The sequence below is a fragment of the Scyliorhinus canicula genome, chromosome 21 (genome assembly GCF_902713615.1).
Source record: "Scyliorhinus canicula chromosome 21, sScyCan1.1, whole genome shotgun sequence".
NCBI lineage: Eukaryota > Metazoa > Chordata > Chondrichthyes > Carcharhiniformes > Scyliorhinidae > Scyliorhinus > Scyliorhinus canicula.
In genome coordinates, this window is record NC_052166.1 from 14,464,624 (window position 1) to 14,478,200 (window position 13,577).

The 13,577-nt window shown below is 46.6% G+C and overlaps 1 protein-coding gene across 2 annotated transcripts in view; it reads right to left on the bottom strand.

Moving 5' to 3' along the window:
• traf2b (Tnf receptor-associated factor 2b) overlaps positions 1–13,557 on the bottom strand; it is a 121,566-nt gene extending 108,009 nt beyond the window's left edge. Inside the window, exon 1 of one of the 2 annotated variants that reach the window (XM_038781711.1) lies at positions 13,059–13,557. In XM_038781711.1, coding sequence (XP_038637639.1) covers positions 13,059–13,261 — 203 coding nt within the window. In that variant the 5' untranslated portion in view covers positions 13,262–13,557. The remainder of the gene's footprint in view (positions 1–13,058) is intronic. The other variant, XM_038781710.1, reaches the window with a different exon arrangement.
• Positions 13,558–13,577: the final 20 nt, after the last annotated feature.

The window sequence follows — 13,577 nt, forward strand, 5'->3', positions numbered from 1 at the left end:
ATTTTATTTCATTTCATTTCACAAGAGAAATTGGAATGCTGCTTCGCCTCCATGAGTATGGAAGACTTTGACTGGGTATGTGATCCATTTAGTTCACTTTCTCTTCAATCATCAATGGATCATACACTGAAACTGAAGTTTACAGAGATGCATCTGGACACATGTTGTCAGTTTATAGGATTAGCATATCAATCTATGTGAGATTGCACTTTCGCAGCACTCTTACTCATTCCAACAATCTAGCTGTGCGAGTTGGTGCTCTGATTTATGTAAAAAGAAAATGAACGAGCGCCAGTCTGTGGAACAAGATTGGAGAGCTTCCCTGTCATCCATTCCTCCCCAGATCCAGAGACTGCTCACAGGGGCAGGCCCAGGTGCCATAATCAGAGTACAGGAGAGGCCATTCGGCCCATTGAGTCTGCATCGACAAAACTACACTAAATCTACACTAATCCCACTTTCCAGCACTTGGCCCATAACCCTTTATGACATCCAGGTACTTTTTAAAGGTTATGAGGTTTCCTGCCTCTACGACCCTCCCAGGCAATGAAATCCAGATTCCCACTATCCTCTGGGTGAAAATGTTTTCCTCAAATCCTCCCTAAACCTCCTGCCCCTCACCTTAAAATCATGCCCCTCATTATTGGCCCTCAACTAAGCTGCTTCCTATCCACCCTGTCCATGCCCCTCATGATCGCATACACTTCAATCAGGTCCTCCTCAGCTTGTTCTGCTTTAAAGAAAATGACCCGAGTCAATCCAATCTCTCTTCATAGCTCAATGCTCCATCCCAGGCAACATCCTGGTGAATATCCTTTTAACCCTCTCCAGTGCAATCATAACTTACTTATAGTGAGGCGTCCAGAACTGCACATAGTACTCAAGCTGTGGCCAAACCAAAATTTTGTACAGCTCCAACATTTAAAAAAAAAATAATTTAAGAGTACCCAATTATTTTTTTTCCTAATTAAGAGGCAATTTAACATGGCCAATCCACCTAACCTGCACATCTTTGGGCTGTGGGGGTGAAAACCATGCAGACATGGGGAGAATGTGCAAACTCCACACGGACAGCTACCCAAGGCCGTGATTCGAACCCATGTCCTCAGCACCACGGTCCCAGTGCTAACCACTGCGCCACATGCCACGCCCTGTACAGCTCCAACATAACCTCCCTGCTCTTATAATTTACGCAACAACTGAAAAAGGTAAGTGTCTGTAAGGCTTCTAACTACCCTATTAACCTGTCCTCCTTGCCTTCAGGGATCTATGGACAAGCACCCCAAGGTCCTCTGAGCTTCCAAGTGTCCGGCCATTAGTTGAGTTCTCCATCATCGTGTTACTCCTTCCAAAGTGTTACACTAACGTTTTTGACTGTAAACTTTTTTAATGAATGAAAGTGGTATTAGATGGAGCTCGACATGTTTTTAGGAGGTTTTAGAGATAAAAAGCTTTTGCTGGAGGACAGTTCAGACGGAGAAAATAGGAAGTGCGCCTCAAAATGTTTTATATTATAAAGGTGGGCCGTGACATATGATGCCCCAAAGGACACCACTACTCCCATCTTGCCTACATGAGAACATCCTCATTAACCTTACACTCTATCTCCTACCTGGGAACCAATTCCCGATCCAAACCAACAGGCTGCCTCCAATTCTGGTTTAGCACACTGGGCTAAATCACTGGCTTTTAAAGCAGAGCAAGGCAGGCCAGCAGCGAGGGTTCAATTCCCGTACCAGCCTCCCCGAACAGGTGCCGGAATGTGGCGACTAGGGGCTTTTCACAGTAACTTCATTGAAGCCTACTCATGACAATAAGCCATTTTCATTTTTTCATCTGTTCTCAATTCATTTCAATTCTATCCATTCTCATCTTTGAGTTCACAGTTTCTTACATGGAAAATTGTGGAATGTCTTCTGGAAGTCCACATAAATAACATTCTGAGACGTTCCTTTATTTACCATAACATTTACCTCAGTGAATACTTTTCACTGTACTTTGGTACATGTGACAATAAATATCAATCAATCAATCTTCAAAACATTCACTGGATGCACGAATTACAAATCCGCTCTGATCAAGTCATACTCAATTTGTTCTAGTTCAGTCGCTCTGTCCTGAATAGCAAATGCCAGAAACTGCCCCACAAGTGACCTTCGGACACCAGGCCTCTTCAGTTCCCAGTTTCTCTTTCTCACCTCTCTTAAATAGTGGAGGGATATTGGTGATTTTCTGATCGACGGGGACAATTCCTGAAGTGAGGGTGTTTGGAAGGGCCTCAATCACACATCAACCCTCGCCTATTTCTTTTTTTAAATAAATTTAGAGCACCCAATTATGTTTTTTTTCCCAATTAAGGGGCAATTTAGCGTGGCCAATCCACCTACTCTGCACATCTTTGGATTGTGGGGGTGAAACCCACGCAGACACGGGGATAATGTGCAAACTCCACACGGACAGTGACCCAGGGCCGGGATTCAAACCCGGGTCCTCAGCGTCGTAGGCAGCTCTGCTAACCACTGTGCCACGTGCCTCCCTTCCCTCGCCTATTTCTAATACTCTGGATGGTAATCATTAGGTCCAGCGCAGAGTCCTTTCCGAGCTGTGCAGCTGTACAGCGTCCCTGGGCATAGACTGTACAAATATCAGCCCCTCTAATTTACCGTAGAACATAGAATTTACAGCTGTGAAGCGACAATGCTAACCACTGTGCGACCGTGTGTGGATTACCACACAATGGTAATCCACCAATCCACACCTGTTTCTTTTCCATTCAATTGAATCTGGTTAGTTCCTGTCCTTGATTTTATTTTTAGTTTTCTTCCTATCCCTGCTATTTTACCCTCATTGTGAAGAGCAATATACAGGAGCTATTTAGGAAGTCTGTCACTTCCTGATTTCAGCTGCACCTGCCATTAAAGCACATGCAGTACTTTGAACCACTCCCCTTCTGCTAATGCAGGGGTGGGCAAACTTTTCCGTGCAAGGGCCACATTCAGAAATTCACAATTTTAAAGGGCCGCATAGTATATTAAGTAAAATAATTAATATTTAAAATAGCCCAAATAAAAGGTTTTTAAAGAAAAAAAAGCAATTAATTTTTATTAATTAATATTTCAAAGTAGAAACTTTATATGAAACACATTTATTTGAAAAACAAAGTAACTCAGTTTAAAGAAAAAAAGGCAATTAATTTTTATTAATTAATATTTTAAAGTAGAAACTTCACATGAAACACATGTTGTGCCGAGCAATAATCACCCTACTCAAGTCAACGTATCCACCCTATACCAGAACCCAACAGCCCCCCCCCCATTAACCTTAAATTTTTAAACAAAAAAAAAAACACATTTTTTTTTTAATGACTTGATCTTGGTGGGCCGCATAAAGACCTTTGGGGGCCGTAGTTTGCCCACCCCTTTCCTAATGGTATTCCTCACAGCTTTCTCTAGCTCCCTTTCTGCCATTAGAGAATCATAGAACGGTTACAACACAATAGGAGACCATTCAGCCTGTCATGCCTGTGCTGCCTCTCTGCCACCCCCTTTCCCAATAGCCGTGTCAATTGTTCCAATTCAGCTGCCTTCACCTCATGGTTTCCCCTCATGTCACCATTGCTTCTTTTGCCCATCACCTTAAATTGGTTTCCTCTCGTTCTCAATCCTTCCATAAATGGGAACAGTTTCTCCCCATCGACTCTGTCCAGACCCCCTCATAATTTCAAATCTCCTCTCAACCTTCCGTCCTTAGGGCAGCCTGGTAGCACAGCGGTTAGCACAGTTGCTTCACAGCTCCAGGGTCCCAGGTTCGATACCCGGCTTGGGTCACTGTCTGTGCGGAGTCTGCACATCATCCCCGTATGTACGTGGGTTTCCTCCGGGTGCTCCAGTTTCCTCCCACAGTCCAAAGATGTGCAGATTAGCCCGATTGGCCATGCTAAATTGCCCTTAGTGTCCAAAATTGCCCTTAGTGTTGGGTGGGGTTACTGGGTTATAGGGTGTAGGTGTGGGCTTGGGTAGGGTGCTCTTTGCAAGAGCCGGTGCAGACTCAATGGGCCGAATGGCCTCCTTCTGCACTGTAAATTCTATGAAATTGTCCCAAAGAGAAAAGCCCAGCTTTCCCAATCTATCTAAAAGGGGTCATGAAATATCTTTGGCTAACAGGGTTAAGGAAAATCCCAAAGCATGTTATTCGTATGTAAGGAGCAAGAGGGTAACTAGAGAAAGGATTGGCCCACTTAAAGACAAAAGACGAAATTTATGCGTGGACTCAGAGGAAATGGGTGAGATTCTTAATGAGTACTTTGCATCGGTATTCACAAAGGAGAGGGACAAGACGGATGTTGAGGCAAGGGATGGATGTTTAAATACTCTAGGTCAAGTTGTCATACGGAAGGGGGAAGTTTTGGGTATTCTAAAAGACATTAAGGTGGACAAGTCCCCAGGACCGGATGGGATCTATCCCAGGTTACTGAGGGAAGCGAGGGTCGAAATAGCCGAGGCCTTAACAGATATCTCTGCAGCATCCTTGCGCATGGGTGAGGTCCCGGAGGACTGGAGAATTGCTAATGTTGTCCCTTTGTTTAAGGGTAGCAGGGATAATCCAGGGAATTATAGACCTGTGAGCTTGACGTCAGTGGTAGGCAAACTGTTGGAGAAGATACTGAGGGATAGGATCTATTCACATCTGGAAGAAAATAGACTTATCAGTGATAGACAGCATGGTTTTGTGCAGGGAAGGTCATGTCTTGCAAACCTAATAGAATTCTTTGAGGAAGTGACAAAGTTAATTGATGAGGGAAGGGCTGTAGATGTCGTATGCATGGACTTTAGTAAGGCGTTTGATAAGGTTTCCCATGGCAGGTTGATGGAAAAAGTGAAGTCGTATGGGGTTCAGGGTGTACTAGCTAGATGGATAAAGAACTGGCTGGGCAACAGGAGACAGAGAGTAGTGGTGGAAGGGAGTGTCTCAAAATGGAGAAGAGTGACTAGTGGTGTTCCACAGGGATCTGTGCTCGGACCACTGTTGTTTGTGATCTACATAAATGATCTGGAGGAAGGTATAGGTGGTCTGATTAGCAAGTTTGCAGATGATACTAAGATTGGTGGAGTTGCAGATAGCGAGGAGGACTGTCAGAGAATACAATAAAATATAGATAGATTGGAGAGTTGGGCAGAGAAATGGTAGATGGAGTTCAATCCAGGCAAATGTGAGGTGATGCATTTTGGAAGATCAAATTCAAGAGCGGACTATATGGTCAATGGAAGGGTCTTGGGGAAAATTGATGTGCAGAGAGATCTGGGAGTTCAGGTCCATTGTACCCTGAAGGTAGCAACGCAGGTTGATGGAGTGGTCAAGAAGGCATACAGCATGCTTGCCTTCATCGGACGGGGTATTGAGTACAAGAGTTGGCAGGTCATGTTACAGTTGTATAGGACTTTGGTTCGGCCACATTTGGAATACTGCGTGCAGTTCTGGTCGCCACATTACCAGAAGGATGTGGATGCCTTGGAGAGGGTGCAGAGGAGATTCACCAGGATGTTGCCTGGTATGGAGGGTGCTAGCTATGAATAAAGGTTGAGTAGACTAGGATTGTTTTCGTTGGAAAGACGGAGGTTGAGGGGGGACCTGATTGAGGTCTACAAAATTATGAGAGGTATGGACAGGGTGGATAGCAACAAGCTTTTCCCAAGAGTGGGGGTGTCAGTTATAAGGGGTCACGATTTCAAAGTGAGAGGGGGAAAGTTTAAGGGAGATGTGCGTGGAAAGTTTTTTACGCAGAGGGTGGTGGGTGCCTGGAACGATTTACCAGCGGAGGTGGTAGAGGCGGGCACGATAGCATCATTTAAGAAGCATCTAGACAGGTATATGAATGGGCGGGAACAGAGGGAAGTAGACCTTGGAAAATAGGAGACAGGTTTAGATAAAGGATCTGGATCGGCGCAGGCTGGGGAGGGCCGAAGGGCCTGTTCCTGTGCTGTAATTTTCTTTGTTCTTTATCACTGAAGCTCCTCATCCGAAAGCCATTTTCATCAATCTTTTCTGCACCCTCACTAACGCCTTCACATTTTTCCTAATGTATGGTGCCCAGAACTAGACACAATGTTCCACTTGAGGTTGAATCACTGTCTAATAGCGTTTTATCAGAATGCTATTGTAACGCATAATAATTAGCATGCATCTGTCATCTGTATATCTATATCACTCTACCCAATTACTTATGTTTCCATACAGTGATAAGTTCTTGCCACTTTAGAACATACAGTGCAGAAGGAGGCCATTTGGCCCATCGAGTCTGCACCAACCCACTTAAGCCCTCACTTCCACCCTATCCCCATAACTCAGTAACACCTCCTAACCTTTTTGGACACTAAGGGCAATTTATCATGGCCAATCCACCTAACCTGCACATCTTTGGACTGTCGGAGGAAACCAGAGCACCCGGAGGAAACCCACGCACACACAGGGAGAACGTACATACTCCGCACAGACAGTGGCCCAGCGGGGAATCGAACCTGGGACCCTGGAGCTGTGAAGCCACAGTGCTAACCACTATGCTACCATGCTGGCCACAAATGTTCCAGTTGAGGCTGACTTTCTTGAATACCTGTCCTAGTCTGGGGATTTCTCCTGCTCTTTGCCAATCTTTTCTTATACTGCTTCTACTGTATTATACTGCTTATACTGTTTCTCACTTTCCTGTTAATCAGGGTTGTTCCATGACATACATGGGGCCCTTGCCCTTTCAAGATATATACAAATCTTGTATTCTACCAAATACTTCCTTCAACACTTCCCATAGAATCTGTACAGTGCAGAATGAGGCCATTTGGCCCTTTGAGTCTGCACCAACCCTCCAAAAGAGAAGTCTACCCATGGTCACTCCCCCACCCGATGTCCATAACCCCACGCATTGATCATGGCCAATCCACCTAACCTGCACCTCTCTGGACTGTGGGAGGAAACCGGAGAACCCGGAGGAAACCCACGCAGACACGGGGAGAACGTACAAACTCCACCCAGATAGTGACCCAAGACCAGAATCAAACCCGGGTTCCTGGCACTGTGAGGCAGCAGTGCTAACCACTGTGCTGCCCCACTGCTCCTTTATAATTTTATCTCTGATAGTTCTGACAATAGTTCTACTGTGTTCAACGTCTGTCTCATCCCACCAATGTCAGTCTTACCTAAATTGAAACTTTGGTTATAACTCACCCTTCTAACTTGCAGACTAATAATGAAGATTATGGTCACCATCAACTGGCTGTTCCCTTACGGTTAGATTATTGCCTAGTATAGGTTATTAGTCATCATTAAACCTAAATGAGCATGTTCTCTAGTTGATTCATGAACGCCGGAGCAATTGTCTGAAATACACTGTAGGGCAGAGAGGAAAGAATGGTTGTGGTAGTCATGGCGAGAAAGGATATATGTCGATGAATGTAGGACAAGCTGAAGTTAACAGAAGGAGGATATTGGTAGACGTTGGGAAAACAAGCTCAAGAAGTGTGGTAAGGATTTCAGGGCATGGCTGCATTGTTGGAATCAAACCTATTTGGTGGTGGCCAGAATAAATAATAGGGGGCGAGATTCTCCAATCCCGCGGCAGAGCGCCCACACTGTCGTAAACGCCGTCGCGATTTACGATGGTGTGAACGGGCCACTCCCACGACTAATTCTGGCCCCTCCAGGGGGCCAGCACAGCGCTGGAGCAGTTCGCGCCACTCCAGCTGCAGATCCCAGCGCGAACTGTGCGCTGCGGGATCTGCGCATGCGCAGTTCTGCCGGCGCCAACGAGGACATGCGCAGTGGCACCGGCGCCAACACACGCATGCGCAGTGTCCTCCTTCAACGCGCCGGCCCCGACGTAACATGGCGCAGGGCTACAGGGGCTGGCGCGTAGGAAGGGAGGCCCCCAGCCATGGAGGCCGGTCCGCCAATCGGTGGGCCCTGATCACGGGCCAGGCCACATCGGAGGCCCCCTCCAGGGTTAGAACCCCCCCCCCCCCCCCCAAAGGCCGAACCTGACCCTTACACTCCGAGGTCCCGCCGGCCCAGAGCAGGTTAGAACGGCGCCAGCGGGACTCGGCCCTTTTCTTACGGCCACTCGACTCATCCGGGCCAGAGAATCGGTGGGCCGGCCGCGTAGAGCGGCCCGTGACCGGGGCCGCACCAACCATGCCGGCACCAATGGTGCCGATTCCCAGCTCTGCGGAGAATCGCGTGCCGACAGTTGGGCGGCGCGGCGCGATTCGCGTGGCCCGCCGGCAATTCTGCGACCCAGCGTGGGGTCGGAGAATCCCGCCCAGGAGCTCCCCTCCTGGCCAACTAGACCACCAAAGCTTTATGAGATGTATGGGAAGGATGAGGGCTAATGATAGAGGTGTCATCTGTTGCCTGCGCTCGGTCTGCACTTCTTTGGAATCCTTTCCCTGTTCAACAGATCCTTTCACACGTCTCCAATCCTCTCATAGGAACGTAAAAAGAAATGAGAGCAGGAGGAGGCCATTCAGCCCTTCAAGCCTGCTCTGCCATTCAATGAGATCGTGGCTGGTCTATTTCAACACCATTTCCCCGCACTATCCCCATACCCCTTGATGTTTTTAATATGTAGGACTCTATCGATCTCAGCATTGAACAGCCTCAATGGTTGGGCTTCTACAGTCTCCTGGAGTAGAGAATTCCAAGGATTCACAACCCTCGGAGTAAAGGAATTTCTCCTTGTCTCGGTCCTAAATAGCCTGCCCCTTATTCTGAGGCCGTGTGCCCTGGTTCTAGATCCCCCCCCCCCCCCCGCCCCCCAAAGCCTGGGAGCAACATCCTGTAAGTAATCTGTATGTTTGAATGAGACCACCTCTCCTTCTAAGCTCTAGAGAATAAAGGCCAAGTTCATTTATTAATAATAATAATCTTTATTGTCACAAGTAGGCTTTCATTCACACTGCAATGAAGTTATTGTGAAAAGATCTTTCCTCATAGGACAATCCTTCCATCCCAGGAATTAACTTAGTGAACGTGTGTTACAATACCTTTTTGGTAAGTATATCTTTCCTCAGGTAAGGTGACCAAACTGCACACAACATTCCAGGTGTGGTCTCACCAAGGCTCCATACAATTGCAGTAAAACAATTTTACTCCTTACTCAAATCTTCTTGCAAAAAGGGCCAACGTACCATTTGCCTTCTTAATTTCTTGCTGAAGTTAGCTTTCAGTGACTTATGAACAAGGACACCCTTTGAAGTTCAACACCTCCCAGTCTCTCACCATTTAAGAAATACTCTGCCTTTGTTCTTCCTCCTGTGATAAATGTAGTAATTTCTGATATATTGTATTATATGTATTTGGCGGATTAAGGGTTAAAGAGGCTAAGCAAGTGGGGATAAAGTGTGTCACTGCTGCAGTCACGATTTTAAAACTTCTGGTTTGAAAGGCAGTTGACCTTTTGGAGACAGAGGTGCAATTAAAGCAGCGTAAAAGTTTGGGCTCATGGAATTTTGTTTATAGAAAGAGCGTTCCCTGGGGAGTAGATAATCAGAGACATTGTGTTCAGCCTCGTGAGATGATGTAGTTAATGGGAGGAGCCAGGGGTTGAAGTAGTTTCTGGAGTTTAAATTCAGTTTGAGATTTGGCTGGGGACAGACCAGAAGCAGCTGATCTCAGGACAGTGAGTTGAAGATTTGCCTGTGAACAGGATAGCAGCTATTTCAAAGGCTGGCAGTTTAAACAGTCAGTTGAGACAGGCAAGAATCTGCAGTTGGTTCCTGAAGGATATCGCTTTCTTAAAGTGGTTTATCCAAGACATCTCTTTACAGCAAGTGTTCCCGAGTCTGCAAGCTGTATTGAAAAGTGGATTTTGACCCGAGATGGGTGTTGTTTGAGTGGAGATAAAGAGAGCTGTTATTGTATCATTGTACTGATGAGCATTGTTTAACTGGTAATTGAAAGCTATTTGACTGTATAATGTTACATTTATTAATACTGTGTTAATAATAAAGTTTGTTTTAATATACCATATCATTATTTGGGTGGGAAATCACTCCTTTCCTCACAGTCTTACAAAAATTTAAATAATATATTGGGGTTTCTGTCCAGAATCCATGTTGGGGTTTGGTCTGGGATTGTAATACTACCAACGTGGATAACCTCACATTTCTCCACACTGTATTCCATCTGCTAACTTTATCCCCACTTGCTTAGCCACTCCAAATCCCAAATGGTGAATGAAGAAAAAAAAATTACCAGGAGACACATGCGAGGGGTAAAGTTTAGAGGAGATTTGCGAGGGAAGTTTTTTTACACAATCGGTATGGTGTCTGGAACTTGCTACGGAGGAGGTGGTGGAAGCAGGGACGATAGTGACGTTTAAGGGCCATCATGACAAATACATGAATAGGATGGGAATAGAAGGATACGGACCCCAGAGATGTAGACGGTTTTAGGTTAGACGGGCAGCATGGTCGGCGCAGGCTTGGAGGGTCGAAGGGCCTGTTCCTGTGCTGTACTTTTCTTTGTAAACACAGACTGGGTGACTGCTGTGCAGAACACCTTTGCTTTGACCACAAACATGACCTCACGGTTGCATACCATTTCAATTCACCAACTTATGCTCACAGTTCTGTTCTCGACCTGTTCCAGTGAAGCAACGCAAGCTTGAGAAACAGCACCTCATCTTCTGATTGGGCACTTTACTGCCTTCCGGATTCAACATTTAACTTCAGATTGTGAGCTCTGTCCTCTATTTTGTATTTTTTCCCCTCAGTAACAGTCTGTATCTTGTTCTCATGTTTTGCTTTCAGACCTTTGTTCTGACCTTTATTCTGTTATAATAACTAAATTGGACTGATGCTTTGCCCCTTGACCACTACCATTACCAGTTTCTTTTCCTTTTCTTTCAAGACATCTTTGCTATTTAATCTCCCTGCCTTTTAACCAATCACTGACCTTCCTTTTTGCTCCATCGGACCCTCCCCCACAACATAAAAGCCTGTAATGAACTCCAATTGGCTTTATTGGTTGGCCAATTGGAGTATGAGCTCCCTCAATGATAGCTCATTGAGGGGGCCTATATAATCACCTGTGTAGGCTTTGTGAGCAGTCTTAAGTTGACTGGACTGCAAGCAGCACTGTTTGTAGCTGCTCGTGTAATATCGTTATTGTAAATAAATATTGGTGTGGTGACGGAACTGCTGCGTCCCGTGGATTACTACAGTGGCGACGAGGATGGGATCCGAACCCACGCGTGCACAGCACAGCACGGCATCGACAATTGAAAAGCTCAGGGCCTCGTTTGCAACACACGGACATCCGGAGGTATTGGTGTCGGACAACGGAACGGCATTCACAAGTGGGGAATTTGGAAAATTCCTGAAGGAAAACTGAGTCCGTCACATCAAAACGGCCCCTTACCATCCAGCGACCAACGGCCTGGCAGAGAGAGCGGTCCAGACACTTAAAGCGGGACTCAAGAAGCAGCCGGCAGCGTCAATAGATACAAAGCTCTCCAGCTGGCTGTTTGATTACAGGACCACACCGCATTCCACAACGGGCATACCGCCAGCTGAACTCTTAATGGGAAGGCGGCTGCGAACGAGGCTGATTCTCCTTTTCCCAAATTTAACAGGGAAAGTGGAGAAACAACAGGAGGCCCAACGCAGGGGGCATGATAATAGTCGGCAGCAGAGACATTTCCAGGTGGGGGCACCGGTTTGGGTCAAGAATTATGGAAATGGACCAACGTGGGTCAAAGGCACGGTAGAGTCCAAACAGGGCCCATATCCTATGAGGTTTCAATAGGAGGTAAGGTGAAGAAACACCTAGACCAAATAAGGGCAGCGGAACCACACCTGGAGGCAGGCGAAGCAGGACCGCCTCAAGCTGGGATAGCCCAGACGGAAAGGATACCCACACCCCAGCCCCGAGCAATTTCTCCAGACCCCGTCATCCAGTCATCAGAGTCGGAGATGGACACACTCGACGAGGCCGCCGCGACACCTCTCCCCGAGGAGGAGGAAGAACAACTTCCAAGGAGGTCGTCAAGGAAAAGACAGGCACCTATAAGGTACACCCCGCCCACTTCGGAGAACGACCCGGCGGACGACACAGAGGTGACAAACCCAGACATGAGGAGCAGGAAGAAGCTCAGAGGAATGCCAGCTGGCAGGAATTCCTCGGACCTTGGGGGGGGAGGGGTGTAATGAACTCCAATTGGCTTTATTGGTTGGCCAATTGGAGTATGAGCTCCCTCAATGATAGCTCATTGAGGGGGCCCATATAATCACCTGTGTAGGCTTTGTGAGTCAGTCTTAAGTTGGCTGGACTGCTAGCAGCACTGTTTGTAGCTGCTCCTGTAATATCGTTATTGTAAATAAATATTGGTGTGGTGACGGAACTCCTGCCTCCTGTGGATTACTACAAAGCCCATCACATTTCTACTTCTCTTCGACTCGGGAGTCATATTGGGCTCAAAATAGTCCCTCCCGATGGGCGTCACTGGACCGGCTGCGTTTTTTCCAGCACTTCCTGTACGTATTTGAGAACTGGAGGTTTTGTCTTCCTTAAATATAGCTGGAGGAAATGATGAGCCATCGGAACAGGGTCGGAAAACCAGTCAGAGAGACCACATGCTGGCTGGGGGGGGGGGGAAAGAAAAAAGTGGGAAGGGTACTCTCCGAGTTTGGGACAGAGTCATTCGGTTGGTCAGGAATACAGGAAATCCCTCCGAAAGCTGATTTGGGTGTGCTTGATGCTAACACCAGGTGCCGAGATGAGCGGCTTCCATTCCTCAGCCTAAAGATGGTGTGTTCTCTTTTTGGGGAAAACAAGTAGCATGGACGGGTAAACAGGAACTCTGACAGCCAGATTGTCAAAGATGTCTGGGCCACACATAAAGACTGGGCTCGCAACAGGTGTCAGCACCTGTGGAATCGTAGCCCAGCAACAGTTGAGCAGGGATCAGGAGAAGGGGAGGAAACAACGGGACTGTTCTTTTTTTTTTGCAAATGTGTGCAATTCTTTTTCAGTGTAGTTGGTTTGGAAACCGTCAGCTTGCATTCTCTTACCTGACAATTGTCTTCAAACACGACGCACAGTAGCGGTGACCACATTGTGCTTGGAATGGTTTCCTCAGGATCCCGTGGCACTCAAAGCACAGGTATTTCCCTTCTACTTTAGCTGCCAAAATATCTTTAGGAAAACCAGTGCGATTCCCCGCAGCTTGAGATTCTAATGAGTTTGGTGGGCTCCTCTCACTCCTTGCTGCCATGTATTATAAGCTTCACAGCTGCCAGCTTCCCTGTAAAGGGGGGCAAAAATTACGCATTTTAAGCTATTACAAATCAATTAGATTAGGAAAACAATGTGGCATCAGAGGACATTTTCTATTAATTTCACAGAACAGTGACTTGCATTCTACTCTGTTGAACTTTCTGCTTAAAGTCCCTTTCCTAGCTCTCATAGTGATACTGTTTAAGGTTTCATAACCTCCGACATCATCCATCTGCCCGGAAAAACTCCGTCCCCACTCAATCGCGACATACCAAAGGCACCTTCAGAATTATCAGTCCCTCTCCAACTTACTT